The sequence below is a fragment of the Gopherus evgoodei genome, chromosome 1 (assembly GCF_007399415.2).
Source record: "Gopherus evgoodei ecotype Sinaloan lineage chromosome 1, rGopEvg1_v1.p, whole genome shotgun sequence".
Lineage (NCBI taxonomy): Eukaryota > Metazoa > Chordata > Testudines > Testudinidae > Gopherus > Gopherus evgoodei.
Genome location: NC_044322.1, coordinates 20,077,356 through 20,102,250, shown reverse-complemented (window position 1 = coordinate 20,102,250; position 24,895 = coordinate 20,077,356). Strand labels below are relative to the sequence as shown.

At 44.0% G+C, this 24,895-nt stretch overlaps 1 protein-coding gene across 2 annotated transcripts in view; it reads left to right on the top strand.

Moving 5' to 3' along the window:
* NOX4 (NADPH oxidase 4) overlaps positions 1 to 24,895 on the top strand; it is a 173,800-nt gene that overhangs the window by 103,536 nt on the left and 45,369 nt on the right. For both annotated transcript variants that reach the window (XM_030559100.1, XM_030559092.1), the window contains exon 12: positions 8,444 to 8,525. In XM_030559100.1, coding sequence (XP_030414960.1) covers positions 8,444 to 8,525 — 82 coding nt within the window. The remainder of the gene's footprint in view (positions 1 to 8,443; positions 8,526 to 24,895) is intronic.

Genomic DNA, 24,895 nt, shown 5'->3' with positions numbered 1-24,895 from the left:
GGACTGTATGCAGTCTCTCGTAGCCATGCAGGCAGATCAGTACCGTGCTAACCCCCACCCCTCCCAAAGCTCTCTCCCTTGTTCCCCAGTGTTTGCTCAAAACACCTTTCTCCAGCAGCCTGGTTCTTACCACAACCAGCTGCCCCCAACACGTTCACCTACCAGCCCTGAGAACGACGACCCTTACCCTATGCACTCAACCCCCATCACGATGCAGCATATTAATCCTGAAGTGCAGCAGGCATTGAACAGCAATCCAGGCAGGACATATTCAAACCTCTGAATGTACAGTCCACCACCCTACCCCTCTGCCCTTTTATGTACTGTATTTTGAATAAATGATTTCTTGGCTTTTAAAACATTTTTTATTATTGCAGAAAGTGAGAAATACTATACCCCAAGGGAAAAACAGGCACAGCAAATCTTTGTAACCACTGCACTTCACACCCGTGCAAGGCACCAAACATTACTGTTGGCTTTCAGCCTCAAATTGCTCCTTTAAGACATCCCTAATCCTTGAAGCCCTGTGCTGGGCCTCTCTAGTAGCCCTGCTCTCTGGCTGTGCAAATTTAGCCTCTAGGCGTCGAACCTCATAGGTCCATTCCTCACTGAATGTTTCACCCTTCCCTTCACAAATATTATGGAGGGTACAGCACGCGGATATAACAGCGGGGATCTGCTTTCCCCCAAATCTAGCTTCCCATAGAGACACCTCCAGTGTCCTTTTAAACGGCCGAAAGCACACTCCACAGTCATTCTGCACCGGCTCAGCCTGTAGTTGAACCGGTCCTTGCTCCTGTCAAGCATCCCTGTATACGGTTCCATGAGCCATGGCATTAAGGGGTAAGCGGGGTCTCCAAGGATCACAATGGGCATTTCGACGTCCCCTGCTGTGATCTTCCGGTCTGGGAAAAAAGTCCTGGCTTGCAACTTCCTGAACAGGGCACTGTTCTGAAAGATACGTGCATCATGCACCTTTCCAGGCCATCCTGAGTAAATGTCAGTGAAATGCCCACAGTGATCCACAAGCGCTTGGAGAACCACAGAGAAATACCCCTTGCGATTAACGCACTCGGATGCTAGGTGGGGTGGTGCCAGAATAGGAATATGCGTCCCATCTATCGCCCCTCCACAGTTAGGGAAACCCATTTGTGCAAAGCCATCCACAATGTCCTGCACGTTCCCCAGAGTCACGGTTCTTCTTAGCAGGGTGCGATTAATGGCCATGCAAACTTGCATCAATACTTTTCTAACGGTGGACTTTCCCACTCCAAACTGATTCGCGACCGATTGGTAGCTGTCTGGAGTTGCCAGCTTCCAGATTGCAATAGCCACCCGCTTCTCCACTGGCAGGGCAGCTCTCAATCTCGTGTCCTTGCGCAGCAGGGTAGGGGCGAGCTCAGCACACAGTCCCATGAAAGTGGCTTTTCTCATCCGAAAGTTCTGCAGCCACTGCTTGTCATCCCAGACTTGCAGGACGATGTGATCCCACCACTCAGTGCTTGTTTCCTGAGCCCAAAGGCGTCGTTCCATGGTGCTGAGCACGTCTGTTACTGCCAAAAGCAATTTAGTGTCTTGCGCGTCAGGTGAATCAATATCATCGTCTGACTCCTCACTGTCACTTTGGAGCTGAAGGAATAGCTCAACTGCCAAACGTGATGTGCTGGCAACATTCATCAGCAAGGTCCTCAGCAGCTCGGGCTCCATTTGTAACAGAAATCGCGCTGGAGACTCACAATGGTGCCAAACTGCTTGGAATGTGTAGTGATGCACCACGGGGCGTGGGGACAGGAAGCAGAATGACCCGCACCCTTCCGTCCCCTTCCCACAACCCACAGCGCCAAAATGGGATGAGGTGCTCTGTGGGATAGCTGCCCACAATGCACCACTCCCAACAGTGCTGCAAATGCTGCAAATGTGGCCACACTACAGCGCTGGTAGCTGTCAGTGTGGCCACACTGCAGCGCTGTCCCTACACAGCTGTACGAACACAGCTGTAACTCCCAGCACTGCACAAATGTAAGTGTAGCCATACCCAGAGTTGCTGTGTACTCAGAACTGCAGTAGAAGTCAGTGGGAACTGTAGATGCTTAGTAGGGATGGAAAAGGGTTTTGGTAGGTGTCTGTCTTGCTGAGATCCTGTTGAACTGATTATTTTAATGCTGCTGAGATTTGATTGGTGTTATTAATGGTGCGTTAGGGTGCCGAGAGCCTTGGATAGGTTTCTTTTTAGTTATTTAAATCTAAATAAACACAGTAAAATAAAGGCGCAACTTCCTGCCCCAAAGAAATTAGTCTAATTTGGACATTCATGGAGAGGAGGGAGAGAGAGTGACATCAATAGCATTTCTTTTTTTCTATGAATAGTTTTGGGAGCTGGAGGTTGCACATGCTTGAGGAGCTTGTAAGATGCATGCATGGTTGTTTGAGAAGGTATTCCTAGCCCATTGGCCTGGAAGAAGGCTACAGAGACCCATCCACATTGGGAAACTGGCTCTGGTATGAAATGGTTTTCTCGATCTCATCTGGAAAGCAGATTCCAGTAAGAGAGCTGTGCTGGCTGGTTCCTGCCAGTGCGATTTGGCCACATCCTCCTCAGCATTGGCCAGCACAGTCACGTTAGTTGAAACCATTCTCAAGATCACCTTTTCAAATGCAGCATTGCAATACAGCCGGGTGTCAGGCATCAATAAGAAAGGCCAGGGGCATAGGAAGAAGAGAGAGAGAGAGTAGGGGAAGATGAGAGCAGAGATGTAGCCTGTCTTTTGGTCTGGGATGTGTCACCTAGGCTGTTGCCTGTTTCAGACAAACAGCGGTGGTACAACATGTCTACTCCCTTGCTGAGAGGTGTCCTACCAGCTCTCGAGGCCCTTTTCACAGTGTGCAGATGCAACTGAGTTCACGTATACATAACACTTTCAAAGCCCTGTGTAAACTAAACTAGAGAATGTTCCTAACTTGTACCTACAACTTGTATTGATCTATCCTTGGGTGATATGTTAAAGCCCACCTTGTGACCAACATCCATGGGGTGGAAGGAGCTCCCCCTCCGCTGAACATACTGAAGTGCACCTTGCATGTCCTGTTCAAAGCCAATCACTATTGTAGTCTGTTGCAGCCACGTGGAGCAGGAGTACTCCTTCAGTGAATGCAGCATTAGCCTTTACCTGGCTAGTCAATAAACATAGAATTTGGCTGACTGCATCTTTAAACCAGTAAACAAACACACAAGATAACTGTCTGGTTGTGGCACTTTAAAGAAACGCCCTGACCTGGCCCCAGGGTTCTGTGTTAGGACTGAGATGCTATTCTCCATTCCCAGCTTCACCCACCATTCCCCTGTGATGAAGCAGGCAAGCCTTCTTAACTTGCCTGATGGGTCCTGATTGGTTATTGTCTCTTCCCAGCCCTTCTACACTCCTGGATGACTAAGTCTTGGAGGTACTCTGGCTGGAGTATGTCACCATGCCTCATGCTCCTATTTTTTTCTGTTGGCCAGGCTCCCTGGTTAGACTACAGGTAACACCACAGCCTCCCCTCTTGGGGAGTGGAGGAAATGCATCATGATGGTCACATGGCTGCAGTGTATCATGGGAGATGTATTCTGGCCAGGGAGGCTCATAAAGGAGAACAAGGAAATAAGGCACTTGAACTACAGCTCCTGTGAGGCAGTGTGGCTGCATTTCAAAGTTGAAATGCTTTTGTCTTTGTTCAATAACATTTCTGGTTTTGGACATTCAGCTTTTAGTCCAGAAAAGAAATTTTCTGCAGAAAATAGAAACTTTTCTTTCTCTCTCACATACAGAATCATTGAATGGAAAACCCAATTTTCCATCAAAAAACAATGTTGACGGAAAATTTTCAACCAGATCTAGGTCTTCCTTATGGGACGCAGTGAATATCCCCTCTTTCTTCACTAGGAATACATATCACCCATGGAGTAGGTAGGGGTGAACTGGGATGTTTGGGAGGCATTGAACTCTGCACTGACTCGTGAAGGCATAATTACATAAGAACAACCATACTGGCTCAGACCAAAGGTCCATCTAGCCCAGTATGATTCCCAGCATTCTGTTCATTTTTTTTATGTTTTCAGAGAATTATGCACAATGACTCCAATATCTCTTTCTTGAATGGAAACAGCTAATTTAGACCCCATCATTTTATATTTATAGTTGGGATTATGTTTTCCAATGTGCATGATTTTACATCAAATTGAATTTCATCTGCCATTTTGTTGCCCAGTCACCCAGTTTTGAGAGATCTTTTTGTATCTCTTCGCAGTCTGCCTGGGACTTAACTATCTTGAGTATTTTTGTATCATCTGTGAATTTTGCAATCTCACTGTTTACCCCTTTTTCCAGATCCTTCATTAATATGTTGAATAGGACTGGGCCCAGCACAGACCCCTGGGGGACATCACTATTTACCTCTCTCCATTCTGAAAACTAACCTTTGTTTCCTGTCTTTTAACCAGTTATCAATCCATGAGGGGATGTTCCCTCTTATCCCATGACAGCTTATTTTGCTTAAGAGCCTTTGGTGAGGGGACTTTGTCAAAGGCTTTCTGAAAATCTAAGTATACTATATCCAGTGGATCCTCCTGGCCCACGTGCTTGTTGACCCCCTCAAAGAATTCTAGTAGATTGGTGAGACATGATTTCCCATTACACTAACCATGTTGACTTCTTCCCAATAAATTATGTTCATTTATGTGCCTGTCAATTTTGTTCTTTACTAGAGTTGCAACCACTTTTCCTAATACTGAAGTCAGGCTTCCTGGCCTGTAATTGCCAGGGTCACCTCTGGAGCCCTTTTAAAAAATTGGTGTTACATTAGCTATCCTCTAGTCATTTGGTACAGAAGCTGATTTAAATGATAGGTTACAGACTATAGTTAGTAGTCCTGCAATTTCACATTTGAGTTCCTTTGGAACTCTTGGATGAATACCATCTAGTCCTGGTGACTTATTACTGTTTAGTTTGCCAGTTTGTTCCAAAACCTCCTCTAAATACACCTCAATCTGGGACAGTTCCTCAGATTTGTCACCTAAAAAGAATGTCTCAGGTTGGGGAATCTCCCTCACATCCTCAGCCATGAAGACTGGTGCAAATAATTTCATACCGTAGTTTATCCACAATAACCTTATCATACTTGAGTGCTCCTTTGGCATCTCAATCGTCCAGTTCACCCCTTGGACCAGAGCCTGTGCTCCAGTTAGGACTAAATCAAGAATTGCCTCTCCTCTGATTGGTTCCAAGACTAGCTGCTCCAAGAAGCAGTCATTTAAGTTGTCAAGAAATTTTAACTCTGCATCCCTTCCTGAGGTGACATGTCAATATGGGGATAGTAGAAATCTCACTTTATTGTTGAATTTTTTTATTTTAATAGCCTCTCTAATCTCCCTGAGCATTTCACAGTCATTATCACCATCCTGGTCAAGTGGTCAGTAATATATCCCTACTGCTAATTCTTTTGAGATCATGGAATAACTATACATAGAGCTTCTGTGGTACAGTTTGTCAGGGCCATGCAGGGGGGCCAAGTGGGGCAATTTGCCCCGGGCCCCACAGGGGCCCCCACAAGAGTTTTTCGGGGCACCTGTAGTGGGGTCCTTCACTTACTCTGGGGGCCCCGGAAAACTCTCATGGGGCCCGGGCCCCTGGAGCTTCTTCTGCTCCGAGTCTTCGGCAGCAATTTGGCGGCGGGGGAGTCCTTCTGCCCCAGGACCCGCCACCAAAGTGCCCCGCAGACCTGTACTGGGGGGGTCCTTCCGCCCCGGGATCTGCCACCAAAGTGCCACGAAGACCTGTGGCGGGGTGGTCCTTCCACCCTGGGACCTGCCGCCGAAGTGCCCTGAAGACCCGTGATGGGGGGGTCTTTCCGCTTTGGGACCCGCTGCTGAAGTGCTGGGTCTTTGGTGGCGGGGCCCCCCCCTGTTGCTGAAGACCCCAGGCCCCCTGAATCTTATGGGCAGCCCTGCAGTTTGGTTCATTTAAGATATTTACTTCATTTGATTCTACACTTTCTTTCACATATAGTGCCACTTCCCCACCAGCACGACCTGTTCTGGCCTTCTGATATATTTTGTACCCTGATATTACTGTGTCCCATTGATTATCCTCATTGCACCAAGTTTCTGTGATACCTGTTGTATCAGTATCCTCATTTAATATGAGGCACTCTAGTTCACCCATCTTATTACTTAGACTTCTAGCATTGGAATATAAGCACTTTAAAAACTTGTAACTTTTTAGCTTTCTCCTATTACATGCTGTAATTGAATAAACCTTTTTTACATCTGTTTCTCATCAGATTCTACCCGTATTTTATCTTCCATCCTTTCTTCCTTACTAGGACATAGAGAATTTCCATTAATAGATTCTCCCCTAAGGGATGTCTCTATCTGAACCACGTGCTCCTCCACACCTGTCAGCTTTCCCCCAGACCTTAGTTTAAAAACTGCTCAACAACCTTTTTAATTTTAAGTGCCAGCAATCTAGACCAATTCTAGCCCATAATGAAACATATTGCCCATATTACATCTGTTAGTGGTTACTAAATGTTGCTTTATATTTAAGAGTGTTATTCATGGGTACAGCCATGCAGGAAACTAAAATCTCACAGGGAAGCGTCAGAAATTCTTATGTCAATGAGAGCAACGTTTGAAATTTTAGTTAGCTAAAATGTATAAAAGTTCCCCAATGAACAAGCATATGATGAGACCCGTGTGTGTAGAAGATTTTCAGATTAGTTTACTGACATTAGTTTATGGAAATAAAAAAGTTGGTTTTGGTCAGACTCATGCCACAATTTGGGGACTGTTCAGCCATCAGCAATTCAAATGTGTGTCTCTCTTAATATGCATTTTAGAAAGCTGCAGCATCTGAGTGTAACTCCATTTTGCATAGAGACAGCTGTTAGCCACTTAAACACAGAGTGGTATTCCACTTTCTGGTGATAGACGTGTGTATGTCATGGATCAGAAAATACTGATTTACTGTAGGATTCTTTATAGGCATCCATTGCTGTGGTACTTGGCTGCATGTCTTCAAAATAAATACATCACACACTAATTTAAACTGCCCAGAAGATGTGACATTAAGCAAATCCTTAACCAAATAGATGTCATACACCGTATTTGGAAGGCCAACAAACTCAAGTTCTGGAAGGTGGCTGGGGGAGGTTCCACAGCCAGGTATTTGCCACAGAAAACTCCTCCCTTCTGGCCATCTACCATCCATATCTAAAGACTGTTGATAAATGTGGTGTCAGCTGTTATTATCTGTAAGGTAGCTAGGTCCCTGATTATATGGACCTCTACAGATTAGTAGCAATAACTTGAATTGCATTGGGAAAGAGATGGAAAGCCCATGCAGTCTGCAGAGCATAGGTCTAATGTGCTCTCTCTCCATTTCACTGATTAGATGGACCACTGCATTCGGTACTGGCTGAAGCTTCAATGGTTGTTAGGCCTCGTCCATAGAGTACATTGTAGAGTACCAACCTAGAGGCAGGAAGGTCCTGGAGACGCGGTACAGTTAGTGTTATCAAGTCACAACACTTCCCTGAGAAGCCAAGAACAGACAGGTCAAAAAAAATTGAAAACGGCAACTTCTTTGACAAGGGATTGAGCAGACACAGCCCCCACCAATTCTTGACACTGATTCCCCTCCCAGTCAGACTCACCTCCATCTTTACAGGTTTGTGCTTCAGTCGTGTCAGTCTCCTCCAGATCCCTGTGTCAACCAGGCACAGGGAAAGCAAAGAACCTGTGCCATCAGACTCTGACATAAAGGAGCCAAAGAGGTGTAGTTTAGTATATGGATGGCACTGTACTCATATTCAGCTGGTAGAGTGATAGAATGAAACCTCTGAAAAACCACACATGAGAATATGGATGGATGAGAAGTGACTCTTTGAGACCTCTTAGACTGTAAGGAATGAAGCCACTATCCCCATCTACCTTGCCGGATCCTGCAAACTTGTCAGAAATTTGTTCAGTATATTTGGCCAGCTATATCAAAGGCTGTTGACGGATCTAATCAAATCAACTTAGACATTTAACCTTTAAAATTGACCCCTTCACGAATGTAGCAGGATCCTATCCAAATTAGAATGTCATCACAATAATACCTAAAATTAGAGTAGAGACAGCTATCCTCAGTTGGGGCTTATAGGTGCTACTGTCTTGGAATACAAAAAATAACCAATAGTAAGTACAAAAGCATTCTTATTATAAAATGTAATAGAAAAGAGTGATTTCTAGTGTTTTCAGTATATTAGTGGAAGCATTTTGATTATTAATTGTCTAGCTTTTGTACCTCAGTTAAAACAACACTATAGAAGAGAATGTATGTCGGATACTGCTTGCTTCCTCATGAGGTGAACTTTTATAACGTGAAGTCACAACCTTAGATCTATTTTTTTTTCCCTTTGACAGAAAGATTTCGAGATTTACTGCTTCTGCATTCAAATCAGGACACAGAGATTCTACCCAACTTTCAGCAAAGGAATTACCCCAAGTAAGTAAATTGCCTCCTCAGGAGAACCAGTCTTTATGAATTCATAGTGAGAGAGAGAAGCATTTATAGCACTATAAATGCTTTCAGCATAAACTCCTAAAACAGAGCTGTCAGGGACCCTCCCATAGAATAAGCCTAGTGCTCTTCACGGCTGCATCAGGAAGAAACAGGCATATCTTGCAAGTGCACCCAGCTGTCACAGAGGAGTAAGTGCCAGAGTGTGGATGATAAGCTGCACGGATCAGTGTCTGGTGGAGCTTCATTTCACTTGACATTGTGTGTCGACATAGGCAGATGTTTTGTCACAGTAATCTCTGCTCTTGTGGGATTCCATCATTTGTGCTGACAGACTCATTTGGATTTTAACAAGCTATCCTATGGAATCATGCGAGTGCTAAAAACAATTTGACTGCCCTTGTTAGGGACACGTGGGCAGGCAAACCAAAGGACCAGCCGTGCATGCTAGGGAGCAATCAGTACATCATCTCCTCATGTCATGCTTCTCTATTATAAAAGCAATGCCATAAGTGATGTGGGGGAGTTAAGAGATTACCCCCGTTAGAAAGTTTCTGTCTTTCAGCCTGTAAATCCAGTCAAAGGTTTTAATGTGCCGTATCTCCTTTAACGTTGCTCCTGACAAAAATTGCATATGGTGCAATAATATGTCATTTTACTGAGTGTCTTGAACAATAATGATTGATTTGGTTGGGGTTGGTCCTGCTTTGAGCAGGGAGTTGGACTGGATGACCTCCTGTGGTCTCTTCCAGTCCTAATCTTCTATGAGTCTATGATTCTAATGCTATTCCTGCAAAGCTAAAGAAAAGCAGAGTTAGATAAAAGATAACATTTTTGCCGACTTAATTAAAACAAAAAACAAAAAGAGAAATGGAGTCACATGAAAAAGGAAGGAAAGCACTTTCAGTAGTGGGTTGATATGAGTCAGTAAAGTGGAAAGACATAGGAAGGTTGTTCTGGATAGCAGGAGCTGCAGAAGTGAAGGTTCTCTCCCGAGCCATGGCCAGATTGCATGGAGGAATGGTGAGAAGGCCAGCATTATATGTACAGAGGAAGCAGGGTTGGCAAGGAGAGGTACGTGAGAATGGCTGAAGCAAGTCCAAGAGCAGTTTTGAAAACAAGCAGGCAATTTCTGAACTGAATCCTGAAATGAATGGGAAGCCATCTGCTGTGAGAATGTAACTCTTGTGTGCTGTAAATTAAGATTTAAGGTTTAATTTCAAAATGAGATTAAAGTGCACTATGGAATTTTAATGCGCGGCAGCAGGATCCATGTGTGGCAGGCTTGTGCAAGGTAGATTTATACCTAGCTTGCTGTGCACTAGCAGTTTGTGTGGGCAAACCCTTATTTTTCTAGAACGTGCAATAATTAAAGAGTTAGATGTTCATCACGTGCTGAAAACAAGGCATGTCCCATGGGCACAAAAAACTTAAAATACCTAGGGTAAAATCACAGCTCCACTGAAGTTGATGGAAAGTCAGTGCCACTGACTTTCTGAAAGCTAGGATTTCATTGCCAAAATCTACCTGTTTTGTGGGTTTGTACTGCAGACTGTCATCAGGGTATCTGAGTGCCTTCCAGGTAAAATAGATGGACATAGCAATATTCCTAGTAATCTTTATCGAGGCTCTAGCTATGCTCCCTTTTTGTAGTATAGACACTATTTGGGCTATGGTAAGTTTTTAGTTTTGTTTGTTGCTTCGTTGCACTCTTGAAAGTTTTTTGCCCATAGTTATCTTTGCCTTGCCCTTCCCTTTTTGGTTTCACAGGCACATTCTCTTCCCCAGTGTAATTTGCTTGGTTCTAATAATAGCAGTGATAACACCTCCAGACTGATTCAATTATGTTCGTATTCTATAAGGAATTATGCACTGAGGAATAAACAAAGACATAAGTGTTTTTATTTTTTGCAGTCAAGGTCTTTGACTACGTAACTGTGTAAAAACAGTAAGATTTGTGGCTGGTATTCCTGAAGGTACAGTGTACTTGTGCTGTAACTAATGACTAGGTCTGCGGAGAGGCTGAGCATCTGCAGTTCTTTGCTGTAATCAGTGAGAACTGCAAGTCCTAAACATCTCTGAAAATCATACAGTAATTTCTTTTCACCAGAATCTCATGCTGTTTATATTACTGAGCTGTAATGCTGTTTTAAATTGTAATGTTCTTGCATTATAGTACAACAATATGATTGGCTGAACATGCACCATTGCTTAACAAGAATGAATGGTTTCCTAACACATGGAATCAGCCAGGATTTGGCAGTTAATTAAAAAAAAATTCTTCACAGATGTTTTCATAAGTGATTGACTGCCGCTTATAATGTCATTAATCAATACAAAATTGTTTGCTTGTTACCGACATGAGTCATTGGCTGCAGTTCATTTACAAACTGGTTGGTGACTATTGGCGCATCCTGATTTCTCTGGGAGTTCTGGTAGAAGCATACATTTGGGCTCAGCAGTATGGGGAACCTAGTCAGCCTCATAATACAGGCCATACTCTTATTCCCCTTTCACCTTTTTTCTATTCCGTGCCAATTTCCACTGTATGAATAGTTAATGGAAGCTGAGTCCATATAAAGCCAGATCCTGTAAATCAACACCTTTGCATTGACTTCAGTTGAGCAACACTTTGCATTAGCTGACGATATGGCCCATAAATTCATCTTAATAATATGAAGGCATAATGGGATCTATGCAATTTGCTGAACTTAGAGAGAGAGAGAGAGAGAGCGAGCCTGGAAACAAGGCAGGGTAGAATACAGGAAAAAATGTGAATAACTTGAGTAAGTAATTCCAGTGGTGGGAGCGTGAACATGAGACCAGCCAACAAATACTTGATGGGTGTAAACACCAGAGAAAGAGAATGGGAACTAAAGATCCCTAGCACTTCTCACTAGGTCCTTGGTACATCATACTCTCAGCTTCTCACTTTACTGAGTTAATAAATGCTGAGCTTGTCAAGTCACCTGTCTGTGCCAGTGAAAAAGGAGAAAAGAGAAAGGAGGGTTGTCCATCTGTTTCAGATTTTACTGATTCATAGTTAGTATAGTAGTGCATAGGGTCAAACTAAGAATGTTGCCCCATTGTTCTAAGGGAAGGGATAGCTCAGTAGCTTAAGCATTGGCCTATTAAACCTAGTATTGCAAGTTCAATTCTTGAGGGGGGTCATTTAGGGACCTGGGGCAAAATCTATCAGGGACTGTAGTTGGTCCTGCTGTGAAGGCAGGGGACTAGACTCAATGTCCCTTCCAGCTCTATGAGCTAGGTATATCTCCATATATTATATCACTGCCCAATGAGTTATCCAGCTTTTTATCCACCTATATAAATACCTAGGACCTGTTCCTCCACTCTCACTAGTGTATATCGGGAGTAAGTCCATCTTCAAAGAGTACTACATATGTGCAAATTCAGGACCTTTAAATTCACCCCTGTAGTGTCCACACTGAGAAGTTACAGTGCATCACTTCAGTGCACAGTGCTGCTGACACCCCCTTAGTCTGAACTGCAGGGCAGTGTAGCCATGTCCTTAGGCTCCTAAGTCACTTAGCTGCTTTTACCCTTAGCATAGTCTTGTAAAACACACATCAGGTTGATAATGAGATCTCATTTGACTCATATCCTGCCTAGCTTATGAGATATACATCTTTTACACATGAATCCACAAATGAGGCAAGAATGAGCAGCAGTGCTGACACTAACTGTAAAAGATTGGTCTTGAAGACAAAATTATGTTCATTAATCAAGTCGTTGACTCTGACACTTGGACGATTCTTAGAGAACATCCAGCTTAGTTCTAAACATCCTGGGCCTGATTGTCCTCTCACTTACACCCACATAATTTCCCATTGACTTTAGTATAGTTACTGCTGATGTGCCCTGCTATGAGTGAGAGGAGAATCAGCGTTCATGTAATTATCTCACATTGCCTAATGGCAAACATCTGAAAGAGGCCGAATTGGATGCTTGTCAAAAGGTAAAAGAGAAAATGATTAGGGGGAAAAAGATAAAATTGCTGAGAGTCACTACATCTGAATGGGGAAGTATGTTGTTAAGTTAGGCATGCTGGAAAGGAGGTAATACTGCACAGAACTGTGCTAGTTAGAGACATATCAAGCCCTTTTATAAAATATTCTCCGCACTATCCACTTCTAACAAGTTTCTCCTACTTAAGTTACCTGAAAAGAAATGATTAAACTAAGTTTGTGGCCCCTTTGCATCCTCATGATATTACATAATGCCTAATACAATGTTTTAAAGTATGTTGTGTTTTTCTCTATTTGTTTTTACCGTAGAAATACCAGTAATGTCAAGTCTTATTTTCCCTGTCTTGGAAGGAAACTTCTTGGAAGATTCATATATTTTAAGGCTAGAAGATACTATTATGATAATTTAATCTAACCTGCCATATAACACAGGTCATATAGCCTCACCTAGTAATTTCTGCTGTAAGCCTATTACTTGTTTGACCTAGAGCATATATTTTAGAAAGATATTCAGTCTCATTTTAAAGACTTCAAGTGATGTAAAATTCACCATCTCTGTAGGTAACATTTTAGGTATCAGCAGCACCTAGAGTGACCAGACATCCCGATTTTATAGGGACAGTCCCAATTTTTGGGTCTTTTTCTTATATAGGTTCCTATTAAGCCCTACCCCATCCCAATTTTTCACATTTGCTGTCTGGTCACCCTAGCACTGACATTACTACAACCTGGAGAGGGCTACAGGCCCAGCTGAGGGCAGTTATACACTTTCTGTTGGGGGAGTGTGAGCGCCTGGTTGGCAATCACTGGGCTAACAAGGTAACTGGGGGTAGAATATAGGGGGAAGAAACAGAAGGCAAGAGTGCAGTTTAAAAGGTGGGCCTGGGCTGGGTACTGAGGGTGGTAGGGAAGCATACTCTTGCTATAAACTTGCATTGTATAATATTACTGTGTAAGAGAGGAATAAATACTCATCTTGGTAAGAGTTAAACAGGCTGGTGTGTGATTGTGAAACTACCTGACCTAGCTAGAGAGTGAGGTTCACTGGGTAGTGCCAGAGGCACTCTGTGATACCCTGAGTGTTCAAAATTTGGGGCCTTTTTTTCTAGTCTGAATTTGTCTAGCTTCAGCTTCCTACTGCTGGATTTCTTTATGCTCTTCTTCTGTTTTATTAAAGAGCCCCCTACTATCAGAAATCTCTTCCCAATGTAGATAATTGTAGCCTGTGATCAATTCATCTCTTAACTTCATTTTGATTAAACTAAATGTAGTCCCCTTGTTTGAGAAGCCTCTGAACCCTATCAGAGGTATCCTGATTAGACAGATCTCTACACCAGTGTTTCTCAGTGACCTGTCTGTGACACAATTTAAGAAGGCAGCAAGCTGGTCCCTGGTTTCAGAAAGGCTGAGAGACACTGCTGTGTGCTGGCTTTGAAGGACTGCAAATTCCATGAGGCAGCGGTGGGCATCTGTTGAGACTGGGCTGAGCCACCTGGGTCAGAAATTGCTGCAGAAGAGGTGGCAGGCTCCATTTCCCAGGCAGGGAGCTGGAGCAGAGAGCTGCTGCTCTGTGGGGTCTGGGATAAGGAAAAGCGGTGACTGGGCCCTTTTGTTGAGTTGCCAGGATTGAAGACACATGACCAAGGGTAAGACTACATTCCAATTGACATCTTGTCAGTGCTAAGCCCTATGGCATGAACTCCTTTGCCAGAGCTAGGCACTGAGAGCAGCAGCTGTGGGTTGTGCAGCAGACCTGAATTTGGTTTACAGATAACTGAGGAAAGAGTGAGTTACTGCTGAGCTACACTCTCTGGGTTGAAGAGGTGGTGTTAAGCCTCAGTGTAGCTATATTAAGTTTGAGAAGAAATGAGGGGGAACTTATGATATGGGCTCTTGCTCTCTGACACGTTACTACCAGCTAGTACTTTGCAATGTAGGCTGTCACAATACAGAATTGCTTCGTTCCTCCTTGTTTCACCTGCAACTGCCTTTGCCACACTTTACAGAGTGCTGGCCTGAACTCCTGCCCACCCAGCACTCCAATGCAAAAGAAGGCCCAGGACTGTAAACTTAAGGGAGCGTGCGCACTCATGGATGGGGTGAGTCTGTGTAAAATGCTAAGAGTGTTGGCGAGGTGTATGTTGCCTTTGACCATTGGTTGAACTATTGCAGCATCACCTTCGGATGTGGTACAATTGTAACAGTTAACCTATATTCATCTGTTGCATTTCCCGCTGTGTGTTGTTAGGATAACTCTTGGTGAGCACAGCAATCATCTACAGACTTTCAGGAGGAGAGTCACATTGTGATGATTACATGACTATCAATTACAGTCTATGCACATTTTGATGGTTCCATTCATGTTTCATTTGCTTTTGTGGGTTCCTTTTTTGTGGGTTTTATGGCTAATTTATTTGCCTCTTGTAGACAGGACAAAAGAAACATTTTTTATAGGAGAGATTTTAACAAGAAGAACCTTGCTTGGTGGAGAAATTAGAGGATGCCCACATGAAAGGGGAAGAGAAACTAAGGGATGGTAGAGGCTTGTGTTGTTAGTTGACAAGTGGGAGCTGGAGTGAAGGAACACAGCAGAAGACAGGACAGGATGGTGTGGTGTGGCAAGGACTAGAATGGAAGAGCAAGGAGTTTGAACTTGATACAGAGGATGAAGGAAAGCAGTGAGGGGAAATTCCATGGTACAGTTGCTTGTAAAGGTCCCAAAATTGTGCCAATATTTATAATTAAGCAGTAATTATTAAAAGCAGCAAAGAATCCTGTGGCACCTTATAGACTAACAGACGTTTTGGAGCATGAGCTTTCGTGGGTGAATACCCACTTCCTCAGATGCATGTAATGGAAATATCCAGGGGCAGGTATATATATGTGTGCTAGCAAGCAAGCTAGAGATAACGAGGTCAGTTCAATCAGGGAGGATGAGGCCCTGTTCTAGCAGTTGAGGTGTGAAAACCAAGAGAGGAGAAACTGGTTCTGTAATTGGCAAGCCATTCACAGTCTTTGTTCAATCCTGAGCTGATGGTGTCAAATTTGCAGATGAACTGAAGCTCAGCAGTTTCTCTTTGAAGTCTGGTCCTGAAGTTTTTTTGCTGCAGGATGGCCACCTTAAGGTCTGCTATAGTGTGGCCAGGGAGGTTGAAGTGCTCTCCTACAGGTTTTTGTATATTGCCATTCCTAATGTCTGATTTGTGTCCATTTATCCTTTTCCGTAGAGACTGTCCAGTTTGGCCGATGTACATAGCAGAGGGGCATTGCTGGCATATGATGGCGTATATTACATTGGTGGATGTGCAGGTGAATGAACCAGTGATGGTGTGGCTGATCTGGTTAGGTCCTGTGATGGTGTCGCTGGTGTAGATATGTGGGCAGAGTTGGCATCGAGGTTTGTTGCATGGATTGGTTCCTGAGCTAGAGTTATTATGGTGTGGTGTGCAGTTACTGGTGAGAATATGTTTCAGGTTGGCAGGTTGTCTGTGGGCAAGGATTGGCCTGCCACCCAAGGCCTGTGAAAGTGTGGGATCATTGTCCAGGATGGGTTGTAGATCCTTGATGATGCGTTGGAGGGGTTTTAGCTGGGGGCTGTATGTGATGGCCAGTGGAGTCCTGTTGGTTTCTCTCTTGGGTTTGTCTTGCAGTAGGAGGCTTCTGGGTACACGTCTGGCTCTGTTGATCTGTTTCCTTATTTCCTCATGCGGGTATTGTAGTTTTGAGAATGCTTGGTGGAGATTTTGTAGGTGTTGGTCTCTGTCTGAGGGGTTAGAGCAGATGCGGTTGTACCTCAGTGCTTGGCTGTAGACAATGGATCGTGTGATGTGCCCGGGATGGAAGCTGGAGGCATGAAGGTAGGCATAGCGGTCGGTGGGTTTTCGATATAGGGTGGTGTTAATGTGACCATCACTTATTTGCACCGTGGTGTCAAGAAAGTGGACCTCCCGTGTAGATTGGTCCAGGCTGAGGTTGATGGTGGGGTGGAAGCTGTTGAAATCATGGTGGAATTTTTCAGAGTCTCCACCATGAAATTCCACCATGAGATAGACTGTGAGTGAAATCCTAACAAATTTTGAAAAAGCAATTACAAACACATTGAAAAGGTAGATGTGAGAGAAAATCTTCTGTGCACTGGGAGTTTAATTTTACATGTATGTTAACTGTTTTAAAGTTCCATGTGACTTCATATGCTCTTTTAAGCTTTAAGTCATCTAAATTTGAACCGTTTGACTTTAGCTGTATAGTATAACATAATTGAACTGTTTTATTCAAAGCATCTCATTACTTCTAACTGAGGGTGAGGTTTGCTGACTGGAAATAAAAGATTCATAAACCTTTCAAAATATCTGGGTGATGAAATCATGAATTTGTTCAAAAATGACTAATATAAGAGCCATAACAGTGTATAGCATATAACTTTTGTTGGTCAAAGGGAGAAGCTTTTGAGTTTTTCAGAGCTGGACCCTCTAGGATCTTGGGACCAGCACTGTTAAAACAGCACTGCAAATATCATGCAAGATAGGACATTACAAAAGATTTTGCTTTTGTTTATTTGGTGATATAAAAAAGCATGTTTTTTTTGATAAAGCTGTGCTTACTGAGTTAATGTATACCTTCCCCCAGTGAGAGTAATTAACTACTTATGTAGGGATGTGATGGAGTCTCAGATAGATGAGATGGTTATCTACGGCTGAGATTAGGAGGCACACCCTCGCACAATTTTCATCATACTTTGGTCCCTGTGGAAGGCTGGGCTAACTGCATATCCAGCAAAGTGTAGGATTGGAAAAGAAGAGACCACCTATGTGGGATATACTTTGGGGAAGAGCCAGGTCATTTTTGTAACAACTTTTCATGAAAAAAAATTGAAATTTTGGCAAAAATAAAATAAAAACCAAAATATGTTGGCCAAAATCTGGAATATTTGGATTCTGAAATGCCCCCACAGTGCCTCATTGGAGTTATAGTTTTAGGCCTCATATTTCCATTCTAATTTATAAGTGGACTCTGTGGTTGGACAAGATCCCCCATGATGCACAACAGGCTTCTCTTGTAGTGAGGTGTCACAGTTCATCATCATGGCTGCAGTGCATTACGGGAGATGAACCCAGCCCATGGAAGAGAATTGGAGCACAAGGCATCCAAACTACAACTCCATGGGACACCACAGTAATTTCAGAATTATTTCAGTGTTCAGATGAAAATCAAAAGTAAGTCAGTTTGGGGGCATTCAGTTTGTGTATGGAAAAAGTAAAATTTTCTGTCGAAAGCAGACACTCTTCATAAAAAATAGTGTCAACAGAAAAATTTCAGCTAACCTAAATGACTGGGCCAAGATTGGTCTATTATGGCCTTCAGTTTTGTAAAACACTGTTTTTATGTGTGGCCCCCAAGGAGATTACCTATATTCCTGGAGCTCTGTCTGCAGGCAGCTCAGGGAGGGGGAGCCAAGGCAAACTCAGAGCCTGCCTGGCAACCAATAGGGAGTGAGATACCCTTCCCAGGGAGTTCAGGAAAGGGGAGAAGCCATTTTGGAGTCAATCTGGAGCCAGAGCCAGGGTCCCAGCCAGAGCAGGGGGGAGGGCTAGCACAGTGGTTTGAGCATTGGCCTGCTAAATCCAGGGTTGTGAGTTCAATCCTTGAGGGGGCCACTTAGGGATCTGGGGCAAAAATCAGTACTTGCTCCTGCTCATGAAGGCAGGGGGCTGCACTCAGTGACCTTTCAGGGTCCCTTCCAATTCTATGAGATAAGTATATCTCTAAAATTATAGGACTGACTGTTTGGGGAGTTAGTAAGTCCCAGGCCTGAATGCAGGGTTCAACCTGAAAACAAGATCCCTCAGCTGGGGTTTTCATTCTCCACCGGTGATTCCCAGTTTGTAGAGTTTTGTTGGGAAGCTTTCCCAGCCAGGCTGGGTTCACCCTCTGGCTCCCTAGATGAGACCAGTCACCACATGGTCAGCTCTGCTCTGTCTGCTAGTCCAGGGCTGCTGCCTGCTGAGTGTGTGTCTGGACGCTGGGCTAGGAGACTACAGTTTGGATTTTAGTACAGATTTTAGTGCACCTTGAGCCCTGCACCCCTTTGTGGTGAGGGAAAATCCTGGAACTGACGCTGCCTGATTCCTGCCTGAAGAGGATCCCTGCCCGCAGAGATCAGACCCTCTGCAGTTACTGAGGAGTCCAGAGTCATCTCTGAACCTGCGGATCATTCATGGAGTTTGTGAGTGCATCATCTTTTAGTCAGTCAGGGGATTTGTTTTGGGGGCCCCCTACTCCTAGAACTGTGTTCTCAAGTCAGGGAGTAAGGGTTTGAGAATTTTATAACCAGCTGCATATTAAACCTGTGGAGGGTTTTACCACCTTTTCCCAGTTGTCAGTCCTTTGGACTGTACTGAACCCAGTCAGATACACTGATAAACTACTGCAGAGTAGATATCGTAGTCATAGGTCATCAAGGGCCCCAACAAAGTACGTGTACTAATGGGACACCAATCTTACATTTGCTACCTCAAGTCATGTGAGTGGGGAAAGTCACAGGTATTAGCAGCGTGGGCACTGGTGAACCTAACAATGTTACTCTGTCATGTTATATTTGTCTCCTGTTTAATATAATTGTGTTGAATATACTGTATGTGTTTGTGTTATTTCTTGGAAATCTCCAACTATCTGGCAAGTAAGTGGGGATTACCCTGTAGTTAGAATTTTCCTCCCAAGCTGCCCTCATGACCCTGCCAGGAAGGAGCAAGGGGGGTGGAGGCACCACCTAATAAATTAATTGGAAAAAATAAAGAAGATGTACCCTGCTGAGTGGGTGGCGGGATCCAGAAGAACCCAGCCCTGTCCATCAAAACCTGTAAGCAGATTGGCATTAAAGAAGGTAACGAGGTGGAGAGGGAGGTGATGCAGATGGTTCCAGATTCTTTTAAAGTTTGCCAGCCATTTTGTTGGACAGATTTCACAGTAAGACATGTTGGCTGTTCAAGAGCTTGACCTGGTTCTCAGATTACATTTTCCCTGTTTTGACATGAGGAATGTATCCTCGTGTAAGAGATGAGAAACTATTCCCCTTCTCCAAGGAGGATTTAAATTAATTACTTGCAGAATTTCTTGTGGGCTTTACACCCCCATTGGCTCAGTTATTTTTTATGACATTTTACCATCTAAGTCATCAGCTTTCCTAGAGTAAACAAGCATCTGTGTGCTCTGCTTAAAACAAGTTTAAGACTGACTTATTTTTTAAAAGTGTTTGCTTTCTTATACTGGGTCAGCTTAAAATTAAAGAGGGTGCATTTTTTGTTTCCTCTGGCAGTGTTCTTCTAGAGGACATTTTTAAAACAAACCTCTTCAGGTGCAGTGAAGCTTCTCTTTGCATCCAGGGCAGGGATCGGTAACCTTTGGCCTGCGGCAGCATCGTGGGCCAGGCCTGTTTGTTTTCCAGCTGCGTCTGGAGGTTTAGCAGATAGCAGCTCCCACTGGCTGCAGTTCGCTGCTCCAGGCCAATGGGGGCTACGGGAAGTGGCGCGGGCCGAGGGATGTGCTGTCCACTTCCGGCACTGCTTCCTGCTGATCCCTGATCTAGAGACTACACGGGAGGTGGGGAGAGGGGCAACCCAACAGGCTAGAGGGAGCAGTTCTCTTTGCAGAGATACCCAGGAAATGGTAACATGGAGGTACTATCTCCTCTGTAGATCTTTTCAGGTTTCTTATAGACATCTGTGCCCACTGGGGACCAGGATGCACCACTAGAGGGGCAGAGCTGCCAAGGGGGCAGCATGTATGACCTTTGCGTGACCTGACTGCACAATAATCTGATGGAAATCCACCAGGTTTGGGTGCACCACCCTTTGGCTTTTTTCTCGGCGATGGCAAATGCTGCCCATCAGTGGGACAATGCAGGAATTTCCATGGGTATTCCTCACAGAGATTTCCCTCTTTCGAGTCCCCTGCATTGGGTTTGAGCATGGGAGGGGCTGAGCTGATCCAGTCTTTTAATTTGTTATGAAGACAAATGTGATCTAGAGTAACTGAGAGACATTACATATGGAAATCATCTCACCCTGGATGGCACTATTTCCAAAATCACTTTTGAGACCAGAAATACACTTTGACACTGTGCTGGGTCTCTTGGGAGATCTGTCAATGGAGTCAAAGGCAAGGTGTTCCCAGTTCACAAGAACCAGTTGCTAAAATTAGACCTTTGTGGAGAACGGGTTGTTAAAGGGCCAGGGGGTGGGCAAAGAACTCTGGACCACATGCAGGACCATCCTGTTGCTCCCAGGATTCCCAGCTGAGGAGGCTGAGGCTCCTCCGGCCCCTCCCCCGCTTCCCCCCACATGCAGCATGGCCAGCTGCCGGCATCAGCTGGGCAGCTAAGCTGAGCTTGGGAGTCGTCCTGCTGCTGCTGCTTTTGGAGCGGCCCAGCAAGGTGTCGGGGGGGGGGGGGACGGTGGGCTGCTGCAAGCTCCAGAGCTGGCCAGAGGGGAGGGGGCAAGTGGGGCAATTGACATGGGCCCTGCTGGGGCCCCCGGCCCCATGAGAATGACTGCTCCCAGGCCCTCTCCTGCTTCTCCCACCCCGCAGAGCCACAGCATGGCCAGCAACTGGGCAGCTCAGCTGAGCTCTGGGCTGCCAGCAAGGTAAGGGAGTGGGGTGGCTGCGAGCTCTGGGGCCGCGGGGAGGGGCAGGTGGGGCAATTTGCCCCAGCCCCACAAGGATGTCTCCCCCTGACCCCTCCCCCCTGCAGAGCTGCAGCGTGGCCAGCAGCTGGGCAGCTCAGCTGAGCTCCTGAATCATCCTGCTGCTTTGAGCTGCCGGCAAGGTAAGGGGAGGGAGGGCTGCAAGCCCCAGGGCTGCCGGGGGTGGGGGAGCAAATTGCCCCAGGCCCTGCAGGGGCCCTCCGGCCGCATGAGTATGTCTCCCCCTGCCCCAGCTCCACCCCCACTTCCACCCCCCCTTGAATCAGAACTTTTTATAAGGAACTGGTTGTTAAGATTTTGGCAGCTCATCACTGGTTGTAGCACACACTGGTGTTACTGCAAGCTTCTCCTTTTACCCCACCAGTATGACTCAGATCTGACCTAGAAGGAAACACTGTGATTGAGAAGGTAATTTTGACTTATTGTCCATTCAATCCATGGCAGTTCTGCTGCAGATGTCATTGGGTTTCCCAAATGTGCTGGTGATTTTCCAGTGAATACACCTGTCCTATAGTATTTTGAATAAGAAAGATCTTGTTGCATAGGTAACTGAATATCTACTTGGTGGTAACAACTTTTGAGCATTTCTGACCCCTGTTGAATTTTAACCACTTAGAGAGGATGTAGAAAGCTGGTCTAGGTATAATTGATGCTGCTTCATTGCAAGGGAGGGAGGGGAAGGGACTAGATGATTTGAGGTTCCGTTCCAGCCCTACTTTTTTAATATTGTTCCTGAGAGTAAATACAAGGAAGAGTTAGGTACAGAAGCCCACCTCATCTCACTCCTACACTTGATATTACACAAGAACCAGCAGATTATGATGAGAATTAAAATTTGAGCAGCATTTGTGAACCTTCTGTAGATTTGGTCACACGTCAATTTTACCTGAAAATTATTTATGTAGCAAAGCTCTTTATAAAAATAATGAAGGCCGTAATCATCTCATATTAATAAGGCAACATTACCTTCTTCTAATTACCATGCACAAAGTTTGCCATATCAGTGGAAATAGAACACAACTTGTTAATAAAAGGGCTTCTTTTTTATGGAAATCCTTGCTCCAGTTTCACAGCACTGCTTGTTGCTTTGGACAAATCCATGCTCTCTTTAATGACACCGTTTTATCCATATTACTAATGATTTTATCAAGATAATTATTCTCTGTGATTTTACTGTTGCAATTAGAGTAAAATAAAACCAGAAACCACAAAACTTTGTACTGCCGACAACAGACAGAATTACTATATGACTAAGGCCATTTGTTCTCAGTACAAATGTATCATTGTGTATTACAAAAGTTAAAAAAAAAAGTGAAATCAGTGCAAAAAATCAATGTAGTAGATGTCTGAGTAAATATCAGGATAACTATCACTCTCTTCTGTTTTTGCCCCCCCCCCCCAAAAAAAAACAAAGCTTTCAAAAAAACCCTTAATTTCTAAAAGATAGTCAGGTGTGTTTTGTTTTTAATTTTTGATCCATTTTAGCATGAAAAGTAGTTCACTGACTTTTATTTGCTTTGACTGTGGATAACTATCCATTTTATCTATAAAGTTGGCATCATGTATATAGTGGATGTGGGATTGAGAATAGTACGTACACTGAGATTCTGCTATTTCTGACCTAGCTCCCCACTATGGAAGGACAGCTTACTGAATGGTAACCTGGGCAGCCCAGGTTCCCAAGTCACCATCTGTCCTTCTGAAGCAGGAAACCAAGTCTGGGGAGTTCCAGCACTTTTCAAAGTTTAGATGAAAATTGGTAAAAACCAATAATGGCTTTTGTAAAACCTGGGAATATTTTGGTAAAAACTGATGACAAAGGGCCTTATATAGGACTCATACCCAGAGAGCTTGGCATGGAATCCTTCAGCTCCAGAAACCCTTTCTTTTTGAACAAAAAGAATCATGAACAAAAGACACATGGCTGATGGCACTAGCAGCTTCCTCCTTGATGCTGTGGACCAGCCACAAAGGGGCAACATCATTCACTCACTCAGATACACAACGCCTGTGCATTAGCATCTCAGAGTTTGTGTCTAGCAGCTACATTTTTCTCAAATTTCTTGAGCAGGATGAGTGGTTGTGTGATAGAATTGGTAAAAGAATCCAGGTTCTTTCACTGCTAGGTTATGATCAGAGCTAGTTGAAAAATGCCACCTCCTCTCTCCCCGCGCCCTCCAGATGTATTTTATTTATTTATTTTTATTTACTTAATTTGAAAACTTTGACTAGCTGTAGGTGTTCGTTTTTGCTTCAGTCCCAGACAGAAGTGACTGAACGTTATTGCTAATATCTAGTCTGTCTGATGGGCTTTGTAGAAATGACTTGATGGGTCTTCATCCAGTTCCCAGGTGGCAGGTGCCTGCGTCATAAATGTTCCTAGAGATTTTTTTTAAATTGGTTTGTTTTGGTTTTTAAAGTGAAGGTGTATGAATTTCATGTTTGATGAAAAGGGAAACATGAAAAAGATTTTGGTCCATACTATTCCCGGCTCTTGAATATGTGAGCAAAGTGCAGGAGTGAGCAAGAAACCTCCCACCATTGCCCCGTTTATACTCCCATGTGAGACCTATGCAAAATTATATTCCACGAGCTGTCTTCAGTGCAGGGGTCACTCCCTCCTTAGTGTGCCAGGCCCACCAAAGATGGTTTGGAGGGATAGAGAGGATGTTGGGCCATGATCCTACCCCGTCCCACTCCCTTTTACACTAGTCAACATAGCTAGCTGGATATAGAATACAACCCCACCTTATGTAAAAGGTGAATAAACCCTGAGGAAGCACAAGGAGACTGATGGATTTTTAAAGCCAGATATGATCATTAGGAGCATCTAGCCTGACCCTCCAGTTAGCAGGTGTAGAACAGGAAAAGCCAGTCAAATTAGGTGCCAAATCCATCTTGAGTGTTGCTGAAATTGTTCTGCGAGGAGAATTGGAGACTAAAGTAGGTAAACCCCAAACACAAAAGCTATTAGAATAAAGGATTTTTAATGAGCTGTTGCGCATATACAATATATTGGATGGTGTTTAGAGTCCCTGATTATTTATTCCCTTGTGGAAATGTTTTAAGGGATAAAAGTGTGGCAGAGAGGAAGAAACTTGTAAACTACAGCACAGGTTTAGTGGGCGCTAATGTAGTCTTATGTTTTTTGTTCTAATCACATAATTACTGGTAACAGTTTCTTTGCCTAACAGAAAGCACTGCACCTGTGAAATGAGACTGTCTTTGTACTCACTACAGTAGAAGCTAATGAGATTGTTTTTCCCCCACCATAATGACAAAAGCCGCACAGAAGCGGGGAATGGATAATGGGATGGATTACTTGATGATTACCTGTTCTTTTCATTCCCTCTGTGGCACGTGGCATTCCACTGTTGGAAGACAGACTACTGGGCTAGACTGACCTTTGGTCTTACCTAGTATGGTTATTCTTATATTCTTAAACAAAAGGAAAAAATATTAAAATAATATGCTTTGTTTTTAGAAACCAAGAGGCTTCATGTGACATTTTGTTTTATGACTTTATTTTCCATTTCCTGGTGAGGTATCTTATGTCCTATAAGGAGTCAAACAACATTTGCATACAGTACTGAGAAGTATTTAGTGCCACTCATGTAGATACATATTATGGGAACTTCCCCACTCTTAGTCGGCCTCTGTAAGCACC